This window comes from Salvelinus sp. IW2-2015, linkage group LG6.1 (genome assembly GCF_002910315.2).
Source record: "Salvelinus sp. IW2-2015 linkage group LG6.1, ASM291031v2, whole genome shotgun sequence".
NCBI lineage: Eukaryota > Metazoa > Chordata > Actinopteri > Salmoniformes > Salmonidae > Salvelinus > Salvelinus sp. IW2-2015.
The window spans coordinates 7,840,685-7,864,201 of record NC_036845.1 but is presented as its reverse complement, the minus strand read 5'-3'; the positions used below and the strand labels follow the sequence as shown (position 1 = coordinate 7,864,201).

Sequence of the window (23,517 nt, the reverse complement as noted above, 5' to 3'; positions counted from 1 at the left end):
ACCATCCATGTCCATAGTAGGCGACTGTTCTTCAGTCTGAAATGGAATGTACATCTAACATGCAATACATCAGAATGCAACTACAATACAAGCATGACATGCAGTTATTTCAGTTATTTGACAGACGGTAGCAGTACTCGTACAGCGCTAGGGTTAAAAAGCCCTTTCCACCGGGACAGTAAAATCTATAAGACTAATTATTTTTATGGAAAGCCATCATATGTTGAGCTCAAGAATAACAGTAGCTATTTAAGTAGAAGATTTAAGACACAGAAAAAAATATGCTTCTTTTTCCTGCATTTCAACATACATTAATAGTAAGTCAACAGTTTAAAGTCAGCTTGATCTGCAGACACACACTCTATGTTCTAGATGGTATTATGGTGTTAAGTTAGCCAAGCCAATGGGATAAATGTCACTCTGTTGGAACACAAGTGAACTGTGCCGTCTTACCTTTGATTTCCTTCTGTTGAACTTAAAGAATCCGAGCAGACCTTTGTTCTCGGCCCCACCGACACTTGAGGTGTTGGAACGGAAGTATTCTAACAATGAATGGACAGACAATAGGTTTCAGTTCACTCCGAAATTAAAGGTTTGGCTCACTGAGCTAAAAATAAAGATTTTCATTCATGCAGTTCATTCATTAACCAATGGGATGAAATAAACCACAGCTAGAACTATACTACATTATGCAAGTCATGTCAGTTATTAAAAGTTTAACCCATGCATACAACAAAAAGTATTCTCCATAAACACACTCTCAAGCCTCTATCTACAATCAGGCAGTTTCAACAGTAGATGGCACTACAACTAAACTTTTCCAATATGACAGTGCATCTATTCTTCAACCTCTGAAAATAAATCTAGCAAACAGTCATAACACACTGTAAGCCAGAAGGAAAGGGAAATAATATTGACTGTATCTTATATTTGATCTAAGATATGTAAAACAAGCAAACGAAACAAGCGAGATTGTCCCACGAGGAGAAAAGGAACGGCAAAGTGGGGTTAATGTGACTGTACAAGTGACTGTTAAGCTACAGGTAATGTCACTACAGCATTGTGGATGGGAACAATAAGCAGCATTCAGACAGTAATACCTGAGTAAATTAGAGCAGGTGCAGAAGACATTTTAGGTTGACGAACTGGAAACAATCACAGGATTTCAACAACATTAAGGGCCCTTGTTGCAATGCAGACTATCCTTAACTACACAAGATTCTCTCTTTATCAAAACTATACATCATTTCCCATGTCATTGGCTATGCAATCCCCCACCCCTCCCACCCCTGCCTACAGAAAAGGGGGATTACAGTGAAACTACCAACAACACTGACTATGGTATTTGACAACTGCCTCTAGTTTAACTCAAGCATCAGTACATCTCACTACGCTTTGTAAGTAGTGTTCTAATGACTAACCGTCTATATTTCCTCTCTAAGGGCAGAGTCATAGGGGGCAGAGTACACACACTGGAAGGCATGTGCTTATCGAAGCTCATTTAACCAAATATGTAAACACAAGCTCACTTATATATATTCTGCAGCGCCACCCTGATAAGATGAACTAGCCCAGACTGAATTACACCCCATGTAAACATTACAGGCACAGATGTAGCTAGCTGCAGTAAGAAAGTAATGCATGTTACTTTGATTCAAAACAATCTCACGTGTGAGTGCTGATTACGGATATAGTATTATAGATATATTATAGATATTATAGATATAGTATTATAGATATAGTAAAAGCGTGACAGAAAACAACGAAGAGAGCTCAAATTAAATATACGATTAAAACAGGTTGAGAAGAATAAGAGGAACAGTAATAGTTTGTTAACAGAGATAGGTTGGTACAGTTAGCCTGATCTCAGATCTGTTTCTGCTACAATGTCAACTCCTTAACATTTCAAACTTGATTTGATCTGGGACCAGGTTAACACTGTAGATATCATGTGAGGACATGGAATAGCCTGGTCCCAGATCTGTTTGTGCCGTCTTGTCAACTCTTTTAATCATTGTCGTACCGTAGGATGACCATAGGAATTGGCAAGAAATGTGTCACRATTCTATAGGAAGAAGTGGGGGGAGATGGGGGTATAAGGTGGTTTATTTACCAAGAGTCTGGTCCAGTACGTAGAGCTCTCTGATGCCTAGCTCGCTCAGACACTTGTCCAGCTCCAGCTCGTGGTTGCTGACATTGTCCTTCAGCAGCAGAACATGGGACGGGTCAAAAGGTACTCTACATCACAAGATAGAAGCTGGGACCGGCTCTCCACGGAGCATCGGCACCAGGACTCACCCTCAACACCGCCTTCTGGCTCCTGTGGTAGTTCACCACCAGACGCACCGTTTCTTTACAGGGAAACAGAGTGACTTTAGTGCCAATGGATGACACAGTATTAAAGCAGTATTAGAGAACCTCCTAGGTTCAAACAGTATTTGTTTGACCCTTGAGCTTGTCTGCAATATGCCGATCTGGCACTTCAGCGGGCTCAATAAACGCTCAAAGTATTTGAAATAAAACTCAATTTGAACCATGTCTAAGTTCAGTAATTAAATGGAACTTGAAAGTAAAGATCTCACAGTACAATCCAATGGGAAAAACTAGAGTGGAAATATTGAGAGAGAGACAAAGTGTCAGAATCGTAGGATAAACCATGATTAAACTGTTAGTGTGTAGCGGGCGCTATTTCACTTTGGGAAAAAATTGTGCCCAATTTAAACGGCCTCGTACTCTATTCTAGATCGTACATATGTCATATTATTATTACTATTGTATAGAAACACTCAAGTTTCTAAAACCGTTTGAATTATATCTGTGAGTAAAACAGAACTCATTTCAGCAAACTTCCTGACAGGAAGTGGGAAAATCTGCCCTGTTCCAGGGCTTCCTATTAATTTCCTGAAATCTATGGATATACATGCACTTCATACGCCTTCCACATAGTGTCCACATGAGAGTGGGAGGATTGGGTGTAATTCGCTAGTGGAGTGGTCCAGAGGTGGTGTCTATTGATGAGGAATGGAACAAGAGTTGTTTGGAAGGGCGAAATATTGTAGTTCGGCAGAAATCATTGCTTCGTAAAGAGACAGCCAGATATAGGTAATACGCATGAGATACTAAGAAAAGCTTTCGGGAATATGACCTGTAGATTCTCCGGTCTGATATTTATTTGATAGATGTGATATAAAACATCATAAGTAGTTTTTTTTCAACCGAGTTGTATCAGTTTATTGAAGTTTATTGCGAGTTTTGAATAATTTTTTTTCTTTTGCGTCAGGTGAAGTTGGGCACGTTTGCGCCAATGGCTATATGGCTTGCAATTCGACAGGAGAAGAGGAATCAAACCAAACAACGATTATTCTGGACCAAGGACTCCTTGTACAAGATTCTGATGGAAGCTCAGCAAAGTAGGAACCATTTATGATGTTATTTCGTATTTCTGTGGAAAATGTTTAGTCCTATTTTCCACCTTATTGCGGGCGCATATGCTACCGCAATATAACGTAAAGACTGTTTGTTATGGATTTAAATATATTTAAAAAAATCTAACACGGCGATTGCATTAAGAACTAGTGTGGATCTTTCATTTGCTGTCCAACATGTATTTTTTAGTAAAGTTATGATGATTGAGTTATTTAGCAGTAGTGTCAGAAATATATCCGGAGATTCTGGGAAAAGTTGCTACATTTTCACAATGTTAACCACGGTTTTCAAGCTCAAAATATGCACATTTTCGAATCAAACAATAAGTGTTTGTATATAACCTTGATAGTAGGCTGTCATCTGATGAGTTGGTCAAGAGTTAGTGATTAATTTTATATCTTTTCTGTTTTTTTGCGATCGCTACCTTTTGTGCTGATAAATGCCGGTTGCGTGTTTGGCTATTGTGGTAAGCTAATATAATGCTATATTGTGTTTTCGCGCTGTAAAACACTACAAATCTGAAATATTGCTGGATTCACAAGATGTTTAATGTTTCATTTGCTGTACACCACTGTATTTTTCATAAATGGTTTATGATGAGTATTTAGGTATTTCACGTTGCTCTCTGTAATTAGTCTGGCTGCTTCGTGCTATTTGTGATTGTAGCTGCAATGTAAAACTATGATTTATACCTCAAATATGCACATTTTTCGACAAACAATAAATGTATTGTGTAACATGTTATAAGACTGTCATACTTGATGAAGTTGTTCTTGGTTAGTGGACTAAAAGAAAAAAAAGATTTAAATTCTAAAATATTTTGTCAGTAAGTTTTTTGACAAAGCTACCTATTGCAGGTGGATACAATATGAACAGTATCGTATGGCGAGTAGTGTTTGGCTATTGTGGTGAGCTAACATAAATATATATTGTGTTTTCGCTGTAAAACATTTTAAAAATCGGACATGTTGGCTGGATTCACAAGATGTTTATCTTTAATTTGCTGTATTGGACTTGTTAATGTGTGGAAGTTAAATATTTCAAAAAAATWTTTTTTGAATTTTGCGCTCTGCGAAGGCAGCAGAATGTTGTGGGTGTTCCGCTAGCGGAACCCCGGGGCGAGAAAGGTTAACTAAAAACTTCACTCCACCTCACTTAAAAAGAGGTTATGCTTTACTTTCAGCTTTTCCCTTAGAACGTAGACATTTGTTGACAGGCCTAGGGGAAGAGGGGGTGAGACTATCACTCTAAGGTAACTGAGGCTCGGAGCCAAGTCGAGGCCTGACAGAGAGGGCCTGTGTGTGGGCAGCCACTGCCTGGTCAGTCCCAGGGTGTTTGGTGTACCTATAGAGAGGGATCACAACAACAGTGCCAGCAGCACTAAGAGGGTTGAGGTGGTTGTTATGAAGAACACAGGTTGAATTCCAAATGGCACACTATTCCCTATATAGTGCATTACTTTTAACAAGGTCCCATAGGGATCTGGTCAAAAGTAGTGCACTATATAGAAAGTAGGGTGCCATTTGGGACAAACACCAAAAGATACTGTTATCATGGAGGCCATGACGGTCACACACCAGTACACAATGTACAGACTTTCCTTCTGAAAACATCATGTCAACCACTTACCAGTCAAGGGTGTGTAACAATCACAACTGTTTTTGTGTGTGGCTATTTGCTAATATTTACTGATGCAACTTATTAAAAAAAAAGGGTTTATACTGTGCATGCTTATTACAAGTCATAAAATGCATTACAACCACATCATAATGCATTATACCGGTTGGCTTTAAATAAAATATTACCCACAATGTCGATGACTCAGAGTGAAATAGTGTCAGACTTTGGCCATCAGCCAAAGGGAGGTCAAAGGGAGATAGGGGGAACAGGGCCCCCAGGGCCAGGGAGGCCTGAGAGTAGAGTAGAAATAATGCATGGTAACTAAAGGTAAGGCACTCATGAAAYATTCACATGCTAGGTAAGTAGGAGGAGACTAGGAGACACTGGAGACAGAGAGAGAAGACACTCAATCAGCCACGAGAGCCGGCAATAATCCCACTGGTTTAGAGACTGGCTCTACAACACCTGCTGCCTACCTTAGCATGAGTCCTTTTTGGTTTTTGTGGCCTTTCCTGCTGCAACGATTTAGTGTCAAAAGGTAAAGGGCGATCGCACGGTTACATAGAGAATCATACATCACATTTCTTAGGTGTCAACGGTTAGGTTCAATGAATGCTGAAAACATCTTATTCATTGTATCCCAAAAACAGTCAACGATACCCACCCGTGCACTACAACAACAGCAAAAGGCCCAGACCAGAACAAACTCATTTCCAATAACTTCATGAAGTGCAACATACATGTGCATTCATGGAAGGCTAAACAGAGGATAACTATGAATCCTCAAGTTACAATAAAATCAGCTAATTGCTTATTAACAGTCACATTGCAGCTACATATCCTCAATCAGTAGAACAGTATCAAACAAACACACACACACACACACAGAGATCTCTATAACAGGGTCAGTATCAGCAGGTACTCACCTCTGGCACTTTAGGCGGAGGTTTCCGCACCACTTTGTTCTGCAACACTTTCTCCCTGATGCTTATGGCAACAACATCCAGGGACCCCAGCAGGCTGTTGGGCTTGAAGGCTAGGGACAGGCCCTCACTGGACAGCAGCTCCAGGGTGTGATAGGCTGGGTTCAGGTGGTACCGGCTGCACAGATCCACCAACAGGTCCATGAGCGCCTTGCTGCACAGAGAGGCGAAAGCAGCACAGGAAGCCAGGCTGAGTCACAGACAGGAAGCCAGGTAGAAGTAGAGTCACAGGCTCGTCAGAGTAGAGCGGGACAGAATAGTCCAAGGTAAGTCCCTATTCTCTAGTTACCGCACTTCTTTGACCAAGAACCACTACTTTTGACAAGACCGCTATGGGCTCTGGTCAAACGTAGTGCACTATATAGGGAATAGGGTGTCGTTTGGGATGTGACCTGACTGACAGATAGGGTTACCTCCTTTAGCTCCAATAGGAATACCTGTAATTACACTCATGCCGCTCGGCTTACAGCATTAGATAAGCCTGCAAATTGGTACATAAAAGGCTGATTTAATGATCTGAACTCAGTGACGTGTTAAATGAAGTAGAAAGTTAAATGAATTACAGATAGGAAATCTAGCCTTAGTCAATTGACAATAAATTACCCATCTGGTCTACTTATAATATATGTATGCAGGGATGGAAATTACGCTAGCCTGAGGCTAGTACTTTGCAAATAGGGCTGGTAGAAAATGTGCCAAACTAGCCCGTCAGGTGACTGGCATTTTGTATTTCAAATGGCACAGATTTGGCTAGAATAATGTAACCTGGGCTAGTAAAAATTGTAGTCTACTAGCCCGACTGGCCAGTGTCCTAAATCCTTCACTTAAGAATGTAGAATGTCTTAATAAATCCTGATACATTGTTCTGTTTTTGAGCGTCATATGAAGTCCCATGTCATGGAATACAGAACGTCAACTGACGAGGTGTCAAAGGGTAACTGTCAACCCAGGACAGAGAGAAACTCAAGGATGCTTTCTACTGCCTGCTGGGAGAAGACAGCTCATATGACAAAACTGCTTAAGGGCTGCTCTGAACAACCAACTCGTAATGACCAGAGCAAAGTTCGCTCATCACAAGTCTTACAACTGCATCATAATGCATTACACATTAGCTGTAGGATGGAGAGTTATGGTTCATTCGAAAATAACAATGTATTAATTTTTACTACAACTTTCTTCTTAGAATACCATATCTAGCTAGCAAATGAGGCTTTGACAAGACACTGGAAACACAACACATTGATCTGTATTCCCTATCATAATGAAAACAGTGTGACTAGTGTGACAAAACCCTTACACACCATAATGGAGAGGGTGTTGTCTGACTGCTTCCTGCACACATGAACCAGGTGATTACAAGACATTTATGACACCTGGATGAAACTCCCTTGGGCTTTATCATGCACTGAGACAGCAAAACAGATTTCCCATAAATCAAATGACAGTCAGACACACAAAATTTGGATTGTCCAGATTTTTCATCTGTAAATGCTCTACAGATGGTCGTACTATCAACAAACTTATCTGTTGATAAGCAACTGTATGCTAAGGTTACGGTTAGGTTTAGAATACGGGTAAAGTTTAAGGTTAAGATAAGGTTTAAGGTTAGGGCTAGAGATGTGAGATGTGATTTGTGCTCAGTAATGTGTGAATCTATATTGAACAAAAATATAAATGCAACAATTTAAAAGATTTTACTGAGTTACAGTTCATATAAGGAAATGGATGTGGATCAGAAAACCAGTCAGGATTTGGTATGACCACCATTTGCCTCACGCAACGCGACACATTTCATTCGCATAGAGTTGATCAGGCTGTTGATTGTGACCTGTGGAATGTTGTCCCACTCCTCTTCAACGGCTGTGCGAAGTTGCTGGATATTGGCGGGAACGCTGTCATTCAAGTCGATCCAGAGCATCCCAAACAATGGGTGACATGTCTGTCTGGTGAGTATGCAGGCCATGGAAGAACTGGGACATTTTCAGCTTCCAGGAATTGTGTACAGATCCTTGCGATATGGGGCCGTGCATTATCATGCTGAAACATGTGGTGATGGCGACGGAWGAATGGCATGACAATAGGCCTCAAGATCATCCCGCAGGTGATCTCAAGACCATCCCGAAGAAGCCGGATGTGGAGGTCCTGGACTGGCGTGGTTACATGTGGTCTGCGGTTTTGAGGCCAGTAAGTTGAACTGTCAAATTCTTTAACGCGACATTGGAGGTGCCTTATGGTCAAGAAATTAACATTAAATTCTCTGGCAACAGCTCTAGTGGACATTCCTGCAGTCACTATGCCAATTACACGCTCCCTCAAAACTTGGAGACATCTATGGCATTGTGTTGTGTGATAAACCTGCACATTTTAGAGTGGACTTTTATTGTCCCCAGCATCAGCTACTTCATATGCCACACCTGTCATGTGGATGGATTATCTTTGCAAAGGAGAAATGCTCACTAAGTGACGTAAACAAATTTGTACACCAAATTTGAAATTAATAAGCTTTCTGTTCGAACTAGAATTTTGTTTTGTATTAGATAGCTAGTTGAAATGTTACTGATAGTCTAAAGATGGACGATCCAAATGAAGTGTTAGCCAAATGACTTGGCAAAGAGCATCACTTAGAGTAAAAGGCAATGGAAAAGACGGCCCCAAGTGAGAGAGATGACGACCACTGTACGAGCCTGATCCCAGATCAGTTTTCTCTGTCCAGAGCAGTTGGCAAGACTTCACAGACAGACCTGGGATCACAGTCCTATATTGGTTCACAAAAAATACTGTTTAGAAACTCTCACATGCCACTCATTAACAGCATTAACAGAGGCCCTCGTCTTGTTTTCTGCATGAGGGCTGGAGTCCTGGATGGCCTAGTCTGATTCACTCACTGCTCCAGCAGAAAGAGAGAGAGACCCTCATTAAGTCCAGAGAGGCTCTGGCAGGTCAGCTTCTCACAATGTGCACACACACACACACACACACACACACACACTGATTCTGGGCCACTGAGGGAACCTTGAAAAGGCCTCTCCGATCAGATACCAAACAAGGCCACATCCACATACATAACAGAGTCTGTGAATTGAGGGTCGAAGGGGTAATGTGTACGTGTGCATATGTGACGAGTGTGTGGTGTTGCCTCTCACCTGCCGTCCACTGTGCTGTTGGTCTGGTAGCCTTGAGGCAGAGTGATGTGGAGGTCTACGCTGGTCCTCATCATGTTCTCCATCACCATGCTTCCCATACTGCCCTGCGCTGAGCCTCCCCCGTCAGGCACTGCGTTACGGAAGATTCTCCTGGGGGCGGGCTCGGGGGCCAGGGGCGGAGGGGGTGCTCGGGACTTCATCCTCTTCCTGAGGGATGGACAGAGGTTAGGCATAAGGTTAGGGATAGGCATATGGCTAAGTTTTGGGTTAAGTTAAGTTTTATAATCAGATATTTTAGAGCGAAATTGTCATTTGCAGATTGGCCTGAATGTGGCAACCTAGAGAAATGAATTATGTTGTTTTCTGCCAGAAAAGGCAGTCTGGTCGTCATGGTGATTCAAAGGGAAATAGAATAGACAAGACTTTGCACAACTTTGCTGTTTTGCACTGGGATAGGTGACAACAAACATAACAGAGGCAACTTGAATGGCAATGACTTTCTGTCTTTCAGCGAGATTACATAAGCAAGTCTGTCTCCAGATATGCAAAGGTTGTTTATTGGTTGTCAGGGTCACAATGGTCTGTGTTGATGTGATGTTCCATTCAAATCTGACACCAAGGACTTTCCTTATCATGATTTGTTCATTATTATAAAAACTTAATGCAGTTATCTTGTTTTATAAATAAGAAAAGGGGAGGTGCTCTACAAGTCTCTCTGGGTTTTTAACCCCTCCTGCACATGCTCTTTTCGTTTGCCTTTTAAACCTTTATCACATTCTTTTGTAGTTTCTTGTGTGCAAATAAATAAATAAAACAATTATTTTATACAGTATAGAGATGATGTAACCATCTAAACACACAAGGATAAAGATAACCAGCATGCATTGCAATTCATCCAAACTCATGTCTGTCATTATACTGTATAATGCTTCAATATATAAATGAATAAATAGGCATAAAATAAATGTTCAACTCTTTTTTTGAGCCCAGGCGGCAGCTCTACACTGCACCAAAATACATGGCGCTAACTGCACTGATGGCAGGACTTTGAAAGAAGATTATCTAAATCATTAGTGGTCTTAACTTTCACTACACCTGACTCTGTACGTATTTGACACGTGTCAGGAACAAATTGTAGCTTTGTCTCAGCACACACCATTATCTCGACTATAATATACAGTTTACAATGATTAATGCTTTTTCGCTTCTAGGTATGTTCAAAAGCTACACACTTTCTCCCTACTGAGCAAACAACAGTATGAGAAATCTGCACCACTCACGTCAAGTCAGTCCTTGGGCTTTTGATTAAGCGTTCTATATATCAGTCCATGTTTATAAATCCTTCCCAAGGACTGGGGCTACAGGGAAAAGGTCTCTTCTAGGAGCCTTGAAGACAACTTGTTCTGTGAAGGTGGAGAGTAGGCATGCATGTGAACATTCAACAAACTACCGTGCTTAGACTCTAACCTCACCTAAGTTAATTATTAATAACTAAGTCCGGCATCCATCCACAGAGTAATTGAACCATTGAACCACAATTGTTCAAAACACTACAGAGAGGGCGATTAAATGAAAGGAACTTCATGATCAAAACCAGTGTACTGCAGTATACCACTATGAATGGGTCAGGGAGACTGCACCTGTGTAACTGTGTGTTTGATATTGGGATAACAATATCAAACGAGACTGAGATCTTAGCATTCCCTTGTCTCCAGAGTCAGCCAACGCACACACACACACGCGCACACACACGCGCTTTTGGGCGATTAGAGAATCTCCTAAAGAGAGAAGAAAACTCAGTTACTGAGCTGGGCAGTAAGTGCAGTTTCCTCAGTGACTGGGTTACAAATGGACCTTTCACAGAACCACTCAGTCCGCTCTCTCCACTTCATTGGCCAGTTGTGAAAGGAATCAACCCGAGATATTTTTTAATTGAACACACAATCCAATGGAAACACATACAAGATTTTGTTGAATGACTGAGAAGGTCACTTCTGGTGACTTTTTTAAAGGACATTGTACTCCAAAATACATGAAAATTCAATGATATTCTCTTCCTTTGAAACTCATCTGTAAATCAAGGACAGTTTCATTTTCTCTCTTGAGCTCAGTGACATCACCAGACAATTCTATATTAACCCTAACTGGGTACAGATATCAATTCAGTGTCTATTCCACGTTGGTTCAACGTCATTTCATTTAAATTATGTGGAAACAACGTTGATTCAACCAGTGTGCCCAAAGTGCCTCGGCAAAATAAAACAAATACTAATAATAAAATAAAGGTTAAAACATTTTTTTGAAGTAGTGGCAATGACTTAGTAAATACAGTGCCTTCAGAAAGTATTCACACCCCTTTACTTTTTCCACAATGTTTGGTGTCATAGCCCGAATTTAAAATGGATTAAATTGAGATCTTGTGTCTAGACACACAATACCCCATAATGTCAAAGTGCAATTTTGATTGTAGAACAATTCATTTAAAAAAAATGTAAAGCTGAAATGTCTTAAGTCATTAAGTATTCAACCCCTTTGTTATGGCAAGCCTAAATAAGTTCAGGAGTAAAAATGTGCTTAACAAATCACATAATAAATGTTGCATGAATCCATATTCAATAATGATTTTTTAATGACTACCCAATCTCTGTACCCCACACATACAATGTGGGGTCCCTCAATCGAGTAGTGAATTTCAAGCACAGACTCAACCACAAAGAACACACAAAGTGTGGCAAAGAAATGAACATTTTGTCCTGAATACAAAGCGTAATGTTTGGAGCAAATACAATACATCACTGAGTATCACTCTTCATATTTTCAAGCATGGTGATGGCTGCATCATATTATGGGTATGCTCGTCATCGGCAAGGGTTAGCCTAAATCTACACCGGAGTTGCATACCCCGACGACATTATATGTTCCTGAGTGACCCCGGTTACAGTGTTGGCTTAAATCAGCTTGGAAATCTATAGCAAGAATTGAAAATGGCTATCTAGCAATCATCAACAAACCATTTGAATAATGTTTTAAAGAATAACAGGCAAATATTGTCCAGTCCAGGTGTGCAAAGCTCTTAGAGACTTACCCCCAAAGACTCACAGCTGTAATCATTGCAGGATTACATTGCAGTAGGGATTGTCATAGATAGCTACAGTATGGTTACACTATGATATGTTCAACAACATCACCCCACAGTACAGCACAGGGGACTACAGTAGGGAGTATCCAGTGACTAACCAACCAGCTAGGTGTTGAGAGGAGTGGCTTACTACTGCTAGAAACCTAACCTAGCTGTTTAGACCCAGTGGGAGTGTGTAAGCATCACAACAAGCCCCACAGCACAGGAACCGCAGTAGCTGTAGGGTATCTAGCTAACCAGTGAATAGGTGCTACTTCTATAATCTGACCTGGCAGTTTGTTACCCTGGTGTTGTGTTAGACTGATTACGAGATTAGTCTGTGTGCATGGGACTGTTCACATTCCAAGGCCCAAATAAGACTCTGCTCCACTCTAGGCAACTATCCAGTTGGAATAAGTCAACCCCTCTGTGCTCTTTCTGCCACAGGGCTCAAGTTCATATCAATAATGCTCTCTGTTGTATTGGACAACAATAAAGGAAGCAGTGAGTCAGTGGGAGATACAACTCACTGACTAACTCTGCAAGGAAAGACTGATAAGAGCTTGTACTGTATGAGGTTCAGAAGTTATCCTGACAAAATAATGATGGAAATAAATATTCCTTCCTTCCCTGGGTCTTATTAAAAAAGTGGAATATGTTAGTCGAGTTTGGGACTGTAGTGTATTAGAAGCAGGAGCCAGTTTAGACCTGATGAAGAGAGACGTACACAATGACAACCTGTCATTTTAGAAGTTGAAGGTAGGGGAAACACTAGCTGCATCTCAAATGGCACCCTAATCTGTATATGGTGCATCACTTTTGAGTAGAGCCCTATAGGCCCTGGTCAATCTAAAGTAGTGCACTATAAAGTGAATAGTGCGCCATTTGGGACACAGAGACTGTGGTGAGAGACACCTGTCATGGCCAGTTCTATGCAGCACAATGGGATTAGACCCAAACAATGGGAGCACTATCCTCTAAAAAGTAGACACTGCATTTAGGCATACTATGGAGTAATAAAACAAGTGACCCATTTCACTCCAACAGACATTTATTTTACTGACCATAATTAGCACATGAAATAGCTGCATATTATTAGTAACAACATAATATACTACATATGAACTAGGATCCTATTGGAACATACTGCTATTTGTGTACTGTGTGTAAGGTAAAGGAAAATCTTAATATTCTATTTCCTGATCTTATAGTGCTTTTCTTAGCATACAATAACATGAAGGAACTGCTCAAAATATAAACATTGAAGATTTGATTTAAATGTTTCTATTAATAATATTAATAATAATATGAAAGGACAAACAAGTAAATATAATACTTATTTGGATAATTATATAGTTCACCCATTGTTCTCATTGTCTGCTAAAGCAGCTTGATCTGGTTTTAGAAATCTTTGGCCATCTCATTTGGGATCTTTCAATACCACAACAGACTAGCTATTGATTAAGGACTGAGGAAGAAAAAAAAATCTGCCTTCATTTGGAGGGTGTCCAAGTGCTGAGAGAGAGAGAAAGAGAGACTGTCAGCACACATCAATGAGAGACTGTGGATTGCTGCTAGTGTTCCCATAGAATTCCAGTAATTGAGCCAACGACTATCTACATGTATTTAAAAGCACATCTCGGCAGAAATATATATATAAAGCCTCCTGAGTGGCGCAGCGGTCTAAGGCACTGCTTCGTGGTGCTTGAGGAGTCACTACAGATTCGAGACCGATGAGGCGGCACATAATTGTCCCAGCGTCGTCCGGGATAGGGAAGGGTTTGGCCTGCTGGGATGTCCTTGTCCCATTGTGCTCTAGCGACTCCGGTGGCGGGCCAGGCGCATGCACGCTGACATCGGTCGCCAGTTGTACTGTGTTTCCTCCGACACAGTGGTGCGGCTGGCTTCTGGGTTAAGAGAGAGGGTCGCGTTTCGGAGGACGCATGGCTCTCGACCTCGCCTCCTCCGAGTCCATATGGGAGTGCGCAATGGGACAATTGGATATCACGAAAAAGGGGTAAAAAGTAAAAAATTAATAAACAACACACACACACACACACACACAACACACACACACACACACACACACACACACACACACACACACACACACACACACACCACACCACCACACACACACCCACTCAGCGTACTCACCACACACACACACACACACAAAAGTTTGGGGTCACTTAGAAATATCCTTGTTTTTGAAATAAAAGCACATTTTTTTGTCCATTAAGGAACAGACGCCTCACAAGTCCTCAACTGGCAGCTTCATTAAAATAGTACTCGTAAAACACCAGTCTCAACGTCAACAGTGAAGAGGCGACTCTAGGATGCTGGCCTTCTAGGCAGAGTTGCAAAGAAAAAGCCATATCTCAGACTGGCCAATTAAAAGAAAAGATTAAGATGTGCAAAAGAACAGACACTGGACAGAGGAACTCTGCCTAGAAGGCCAGCATCCTGGAGTCGCCTCTTCACTGTTGACGTTGAGACTGGTGTTTTGTGGGTACTATTTAATGAAGCTGCCAGTTGCGGACTTGTCACTCMAATGACACTCTAATGTACTTGTCCTCTTGCTCAGTTGTGCACCGGGGCCCCCACTCCTCTTTCTATTTTGGTTAGAGCCAGTTTGCGCTGATCTGTGAAAGGAATAGTACATAGCGTTGTATGAGATCTTCAGTTTCTTGGCAATTTCTCGCATGGAATAGCCTTCATTTCTCAGAATCCAGAATAGACTGACAAGTTTCAGAAGAAAGTTATTTGTTTCTGGCCATTTTGAGCCTGTAATCGAACCCACAAATGCTGATGCTCCAGATACTAAACTAAACTAAAGAAGGCCAGTTTTATTGCTTCTTTAATCAGAACAACAGTTTTCAGCTGTACTAACATAATTGCAAAAGGGTTTTCTAATGATCAATTAGCCTTTTAAAATGATAAACTTGGATTAGCTAACACAAAGTCTCTTTGGAACACAGGAGTGATGGTTGCTGATAATGGGCCTCTGTACGACTATGTAGATATTCCATTAAAAATCAGCCGTTTCCAGCTACAATAGTCATTTTCAACATTAACAATGTCTACACTGTATTTCTGATCAATTCGATGTTGTTTTAAAATGGACAAAAAAAATGCTTTTCTTTCATAAACAAGGAAATTTCTAAGTGACCCCACACTTTTGAACGGTAGTATGTATGCATGTATATACACACACACACAATACCAGTCAAAAGTTTGGACACACCTACTCATTCAAGGGTTTTTGTTTATTTTTACTATTTTCTACATTGTGTGTGTATATATATATATATATATATATAAAAATCATATTTTTTGCAGCGGTTGCAACAATTAAGAGCCACCTCTGCTAAAATAATATAGGGGAAACACTACCTTGAGAAGCTCTTTAACCCTTCCACACGTTAGAACTAATGCTATTCTTGTCGGTTGTCACTTGAGTTTCCCCCCTATTGAGCAGAGGKCAGACAGTGAATACCCTCACCCTCAGCCACTCCACAGAGCAACAATGGCAGCATGCTCTCTGGGAGCCATGTGTTCTCATAGCAACCTATATTTACACCACTAGGAGAGAGAGACTTGCTCTCTATTTGGTAGCAGCTGGGAATTTATGACTGATAGATGTATCCTGCAAAAAGTGAATGACCCACATGCATCTAGGGGACATTTGAGCTCCACAGAGGCATTTGTTTGCAGTTGCTAAGAGCATGCAGCTTCCTAATTCAGCATATGCCCCGACTCTCAAATGACAAACCACTCGACGGGTAGACTAAAGCCCACCCTGTTTTATTGCTGAGATGGCAAGGTCTTCATTGGCTTTCTGATGATAACAACCTGGCCTGTGCTCTCTGAAGTGTCCATTTAAAACTGTATTTGGCTCTACTACAATACCCAGTTCTCTGAGCACAGTAACACGGAAAACACCAACAGGTAGCCTAAAGTCAAATCAGTATAATAAAATAATGTACCAAGAACTAGATCATGAAGGTTGTATTGGTTTTTAAATGCAAACATAAGCCCATGAATATTTTCATATATGCCGTTTTCATTATGTTTAGGTTATGGTTCGCGGTGTCTCCAAAGTTTTTTGGGGTGTATCATTTTTGTTGCGTATAGATTTAAAAATGTTCTCCTTTTAGATAATGATAGCGGGTGAGTCACTATGGAGGTCTATGTGGATGTTTCGGTTGTAGACTATGTAGAGGGTGTATTCCGTTCCAGTCCAGAGCACTCCAACATCCTCAAGACACTCCCCCCCCCCCCCCCCCCCACAATGGCCTCTTCCCAAATGCCATGCATCATTACCCACCCACACACGCTACACCATGCTCAGAATACTCCAGCTCTCTAGCCTCGGACCGTTCCAAAGCTGCTGTCTGGAAGGACATGTACTACCTAATAACCACATCTCTGGGGGAACAAGTGAACCCAGCTCCTCTTGCTCTAACATAGGTGCCTTCTGGGATCAATTACTCATTGGCAGCAAGAGAGAGATACATGAATAAGAGAAGAGCATCTCTGGGCTGCCGTTCTCGCTGACATCCACCTAAGGGAGAGGCAGAGGCACCACTTGTCGTACTGTAACAAACCAGACACCACACCTCTTCCCTTCACAGTAGTCAGAGACATGTAAYCTAGGTGCCTAGGTCTGGTCATCTGCTCCTGGTTGGTTGGTGACTCAGGGCTGCCTGGTCTATGTATGACTGAAGGTGAGACACCGCATAAGTAATTACAGCCACAGGAAAAAACAGTCAACATATTCACTTCAACTACACACTCTTAGAAAACAGGGCTCTTTGGCTGTCCCCATAGGTAGGATCCTTTGGGTTCCATGTAGAACCCTCTGTGGGCAGGGTTTTACATGGAACCCAAAAGGGTTCTAACCTGGAACCAAAAGGGTTCTTCAAAGGGTTCTCCTACGGGTACAGCCCCCAAAAACTTTTGGGTACTAGATAGCACTGTAATTTTAAGAGTGTATGCATGCCGCCTACCTAGTGAACAAATAATGACAAAGCATCCTCACTTCAAAGTACCTCAGGAATGTCTTAATGCAACTATTAAATATAGCAAACACCATAGAGCAGTGTTCTGAAGTCCTTTCAGAAGTAGGCCATTGACACAACAAATACATACAACTATAGTTTACTTATAAGACACATGGCTGAGTGTACCAAACAAAGCCTCTGAAGCCACATGGTGCAGTACTGAGTTAATAGGGTAATTATTTTAGCATGCCATATTACTGCAGATATGTCAGTGTCCCAAAGGGCACCCTATTTCTATATAGTGCACTACTTTTGACCAGGGCCCATAGGGCTTTGATCAAAAGTAGGGAACTATGTAGAGAATAGGTTGCCATTTGGGAAGCAGTCTAAGTCTCTGCTCTGATCCACTGACCGCTTCAGACCACGGTCTCAGACCAACTCTCACTTAACCATGACCCATGTCATGAGAAGACCTGTCCCCTTTAATAGAGACAGTGTTCCACATGTGACTGGACAGGATTCAGTCTCTCTCAATCCCAGACAGAACCTAATCTTCGAGGATTGCACATGCCAGTGCAAACAAGAGACCCCTATACTGTACAGCCAACACTTTACACCAGGTCTGCATCCCTACAGTATATAGTGCAGTACTTTTTTACCAGAGCCCTATGGGCCAAAGTCAAAAGTAGTGCACTATATAGGGAGTAGTGTGCCATTTGAGATGCAGACCAGGATTATACTGTATAACCTGGCCCTCTAGACCAGCTGCTGTGTGTGAAACCATCCCTGGTGGAGGGTAATATCCCACAGGACAGGGAGTAGAGCACTGAGCAGTGGGGACTGGGGAGGGAGGGCACAGAACAGCAGGAAATAACAATTAGCATGTTCCATATTCCCTAAGCAACTCCCTCAATTAACAAAGCTCTGCTGCAGGGAAGGACTCAGAGAAACACATATTATACCACTCCTCTTTTAGCCATAGACACTTCCAGTCACAGAATGAGACTAACATATGATTATGGTATTTGTTAAATAAGGGGAGGCTACTGCAGTAAAGGTGTGAAAAGGAAATAGATGTAAACTAGTGTCAGTACTAGTATCACCGTATGATAACCTAAAGCATCATTATAATCAACAACTGCTCTTCCTCTTACTCAGTCTGCCATCCACAGTGTGATGGTGCAGGTGAAATAACAATCACAAACATCCAAACCAACCAATGTAAAAACAATACCATTAATGGATTATTACCACACCTAACACACAGGATTATTACCACACCTAACCTAATATTTGGGGCTAGTCTCAACTGTACACTGTCTTCACCACAAACCCACCTACCACACACCCCTCAGACTACACAGTCTGACAGTGGCCCAAAATAGGTCCTGTAGCTTAGTGCTCAACTTGTGTTCAAACAGCCCCTCATATCCACCATGCAGGAGAGGACAGTGCAACTAGTCAACAGACTGCTGTAGAGTAATGACACACTTAAAACGTGTTCATGTTGCCCTCTTGACTACAATAATTACATTTAAAAGCAATCAATTTCCTAAAATGGTATGCATGTGTCTACATAATTATGATGTAACCTACCAATAAGTTGAAAAATATTCTCTTCAAAACTATTCTTACTTGAGTTGTAACTGTGTAAACAATAGTAAAACTAGATAGGGCAGGTCCCAATACAAGTAGAGCATATGCACTGCAAAATCCATGGATGTAATTCATCTGCTGCGTGTGGTAGCAGTCAGAGAACTATTTATAAAGACTAGTGACAGGCAGTCAGAGAACTATTTATAAAGACTAGTGCCAGGCAGTCAGGTCATTTTAAACCCGATGGCCAGTAAAACAGGAATAGTTATTTCCAGCCATATARCACCGCCAACAATACATCACTCCTCTCTCATCTTGCAAAAAGCTTAAAATGATCTTCTCTTGAAAAACAAATAGAAATGCCTGCTCTGGAGACAACTTGGGCTGAGACCCATTAATACACCCTTATAGATGGTCCCTTAGCTCAGACACAACAACACCAGGCCCAGGCATTTACAGTAGTAAACACACACACACTGCTAATTAAAACTCTTGGCCTAGGTCTGTACACTTTAGCCTTTTAGACCTGGGACTGGAACTGCTCATAGTCCCTAAAACACACACAATGCTCCAATTCACACAAAAGAGAAACAACAAATAGACTCAAGCTAACTCCAGAGCAGTTATACTGTAACTATGTCACAATATACAGTGAGTATCCACATGGTTGAAACACACCAAAACAGTAAGCGGGAATATTTTGCAATTGTGTCATCTTCTGTATGACAATGTGCAAAATAAATATATACATAAAATTAAACACATACTGTTGTAATCAGGATTGGACTCCCTATAACGTCCTATAGCACAGTAAGGCAGAGCAGGGCTAGGAAGAGCAAGGATCTCTGGGCTACCTAACTAAAAAATGCTGGCTGGTGTCTCAGGATGTCTGAAAGTTGTATCTCAAATGGCACCCTAATCCCTATGTAGTGTACTACTTTTGACCAGGGTCCATACACAGCCTCAGACATTAATTACAGACTGCCAGTTATCTGCCTACCTGGCCTTTACAGGTCTTCATTTGGTAAAGTCCTTCATCCCTTTGAAACCACATACTGCTTTAGTAGTTTCCACTGAAATTGCCTGCTCAGATTTCCAAATCTAGTCACCCATGTACCAAAAATAAGCATTTAATCTCCTCAGAAATGGACTGAGTCCCAAATGGCACACTAGTCTGTTGACAGGGACCATAGGACACTGGTCAAAAGTAGTGCACTATACTATATAGGGAATAGGGTGCCATTTGGGACATAACMCATCTCCTCAGAAGTGGACATTCTTACCTCCCTGTGAGTGTTTTATGGGCTCCGTTTCGCTTTAAACATCCCTTCTTGTTCTTGCCATGTAAAATAAAGCTGCTAACGCCACTGTGATGACGTTAGCTGACTTACTGACAAAAGGAGAACATCCTAACAGATGGCAGATGTCATAGTAATCTAAAGACAACCTTTTTAACCAACTGGTAAAGGTACTACTTTCGACATGTTACGTCAGGATAAAAAAATTATAATAATCTAATAACTGAGTCGTTCCCCGAAATGAGTGCCTTTTGCATCCTTTCATATTTTAAGGAGAAATTGTGGACAAATATTGAATTTGAAAAACCTGTTATATTAAATGAAGTACCCTTTAATATAGACCACATATAAAAAATCAGATTTATTGAATTTCTATGACTAAACTTTTAGCATTTTGACATGTCCCTCTGTGACTTCCAGGAAGATTTTAACTCACTTAACCCCAAGTTTTCACCATCATTGTAAAGCCATAATTTTGTTGCTTTGATAGTCATTTCTGAAAACTATTATTTATCTCATGTGATTAGTGAGTCCTCAACCCTGTAAATAGGCACTTACTATAGTAATTTCTTTATTTAATCTCTTGAGAAGGGAAAACATGTTTTTTAATAAGTTGAACGTGCTCTTTATGACATAAAATAAATGTGAATTTAATTATTCTTTTTTTTGCCAAGTTACACTACTCAAAAGGCACCTAATCAATGGAATGACCCAACTACTACTTTTCTTGACCAGGGATCACTTGAAAAAGAGATTTGAAAAATGTTCAGTCAATGGGAACAACCAAGGAACTGGCACCACTGGTCTCCAGAGGGACAGGCAGAGCAGAGAGGAATGTTCAGCAACTGCTGTCTTTAAATAACCACTATTCATCATGTGCTTTCTGCAACATGTCATAGGAGGTGATTATATAAAAGCCTTCAGCAGGGTGGAGGAGATGCAAGACCATGGGTGCAAAATACAAAGGATTTTGTTTACTTGCAGGTAATAAGGGTTGTGGACTTCAGCCTACCACAACACCAGTAAATAGATTCTACCACATTATGACACCTGAAGGATAGAACGTGTTGCGGCACAAAAAGATACAGAATAATTACTATACAACAATCCCAGTACAGAAGTGTCCGATTTACATCTGTAAGAAGATTTGAATTACACTGTATGATGTAATTGTGTAGATTAGGATATATTTAAAGTGCCTAAACAGCGTAACCCAGCAGTTTTAGAGATTGTTTTGTGTTGCCGTCGCCAATGGGAAGAAGATGCAGCATATTGAGTCAACAACAGAGGTGACAAAAGAACTACAGAGACAGTAACAATTCAGTATGCCACTGCACAAAAGCTTCTGTTGTGGACTGGTCCACAGTTGTTTTCCAATCAGGGGTCATGCAAGTTTTTTCCCCATAGAATTCAACTACAATGGAATTCTCTGCCTGTCAATACATACAATACTGTATGCTATGACTTTTGATGTGTCTACTGACAACTACAGAGAGAGAGAAAMACTTTTTTAGGCTTACAATTCATGAAGTGTATATTGTTTTTAAAGAATATAGCCTCATATATACATATGATATATGCAAAGGCCTGCTAGGTGGCAAATTGGCATTCTCCATGTTTCTCTTGTATCAAGTCACCTTATGACCAAGTCTGTCTCCATCCCTCAATATTATGATAATTGGATTGTTTGAACAGTTATTCAAACACAATACTTATTAATATACACATTTGGAGTGGGAAAGACAAACAGTTATTAGAGACCTCAAATTACTCACACTTACCCTATTGGAGGTTTTGTGGCTGTGTTGACTTCTCCAAAGTCCATCTTCTGCATGTGGCACTGACTGTTTTTGCTAATATCCAACTTCAATGGTAAACGTTTGGCTATCCTCAATATTTTCCTTTTGTCCTGTCATCTGTCATCAAGGACACCAAAGCTCTACTGATATCTAAGCCCGTTGATATCCAAATAACCAAAAGAAGGACAAAAACACAAAAAAAAAGTGTTATTTTATCATTTATAATTCTTAAACAAAATGTAGGTGCTATTTTTCTAATGAAACAATAGTTGAGAATTTTGTTTGGTTACTTCTAGGCGAAAATGCAGTCAACACAATGTCYGTAGGCTAGGCTATTTAAAAAAAATACACATTAGTTTCACATTAATTACAAAATAGGATTTATTGGTCCATTCAAAAGTGACTGCTCAAATTTGACAGTCATTTGCAGACTAAAGTCCTGCAACATAGTAACAGTTGTCTTCACAACAAAAAGTCGCAGCGCAGAGATACAAAGTAACCGCATAAACATTCAGGGTGTGATAGGTAGAATAGTTTACTTACGTCGACTCAAACATTGTTTTAATTCATATTCTCATAACAGGCAATTGCAAAGCGATTTCGGAATAATCCGTGTAAATGCCGGTTGTCCCTGTTCTAGTCCGAGCCCGCCTTCGTCAGCACTCAAATGTCAATCATGCTCATTGGGAATTCACTGCCACTTCTTGCCAGCTCCAGAAGGCGAGCAAGCAGTAGGATTGGGACGCACGCAAGGCAAAGCATCCCTTGCAATATTTAATTCACTTAAACCCCGCCCATTTCTTTGCACACAACAACAGCCTACATTACACACATCGCTGATCATCCAAGAATATCTAGAGAACATTGATATTTCACTGTTCAAATAAACTGAAATGAACAGAAACTAAAAATATATTTCTAACTACAATAATGTAATTATATTGTGAGATACTTATTGCACAAAGATGGAATGATTTTAGTCTTCAGATCAGATATGGATCGATCTGTTTGAGGATTGCAGGAAATCATGTTCACTTTTAACATGTATAGTGTAATTATCATACTTTTATTAATGAATAGTGACGGAGTTACATCTTTGTCACACACTCTGCCCACAGGAGGTCACTGTGTGACTTCAAATCACACAATATGCTGTAGCCTAACCCATTTCCACTGTGATAATACTGTAGTAAAGAGGAGAGAAACATTATGTGTGTGTGTGTGTAAAATACTTAATTTACATGAATTACTGCAGTGGGCAAATCGGAGTCACAAAGGGTTTCTTGGTCTTAAACAAATCTACTTTGAAAGGAAAGTATACACCTTACACAAATGTCTATCATTTTGAGTTTGCATCCCAATATTACACTTTATATACATTACAGAAGACTGAAATATAACAACATCGTTTGACATACAAAAAATCTGGTGTTTCTGTGTTTAAAAAAAAAAGTATGTAATTTGGTAAATTGACTGCAGGAAAGGTCTATGTACAGTCCACATAGGATAACGTTTTTGGGTTCCATGT

The 23,517-nt window shown here is 40.6% G+C and overlaps 2 protein-coding genes across 3 annotated transcripts in view; both read right to left on the bottom strand.

The window, feature by feature from the left end:
• The window catches only part of LOC111964970 (protein cordon-bleu), a 40,238-nt gene extending 37,701 nt beyond the window's left edge, over positions 1-2,537 (bottom strand). Inside the window, exons 1-5 of the mRNA XM_070443804.1 lie at positions 2,471-2,537; positions 2,299-2,351; positions 2,114-2,201; positions 1,101-1,145; positions 454-542 (exon numbers count right to left, since the gene is read on the bottom strand). Of these exons, the coding sequence (XP_070299905.1) occupies positions 454-542; positions 1,101-1,145; positions 2,114-2,201; positions 2,299-2,351; positions 2,471-2,537 (342 nt within the window). The remainder of the gene's footprint in view (positions 1-453; positions 543-1,100; positions 1,146-2,113; positions 2,202-2,298; positions 2,352-2,470) is intronic.
• A 1,836-nt stretch (positions 2,538-4,373) lies between these two features.
• LOC139027882 (protein cordon-bleu-like) lies at positions 4,374-22,708 on the bottom strand. 2 transcript variants are annotated; one of them, XM_070443946.1, is made up of 4 exons: positions 22,533-22,708; positions 21,972-22,139; positions 9,173-9,379; positions 4,375-6,183 (listed from the first exon to the last, which is right to left on the bottom strand). In XM_070443946.1, the coding sequence occupies exons 2-4, from the start codon at positions 22,022-22,024 to the stop codon at positions 5,958-5,960; spliced, it is 486 nt and encodes a 161-aa protein (XP_070300047.1). In that variant the 5' UTR covers positions 22,025-22,139; positions 22,533-22,708; the 3' UTR covers positions 4,375-5,957. The 2 variants fall into 2 exon arrangements, with proteins under 2 accessions (XP_070300048.1, XP_070300047.1); XM_070443947.1 differs by lacking the exons at positions 21,972-22,139; positions 22,533-22,708 and adding an exon at positions 10,453-10,603 and having other exon boundaries at positions 4,374-6,183.
• Positions 22,709-23,517: the final 809 nt, after the last annotated feature.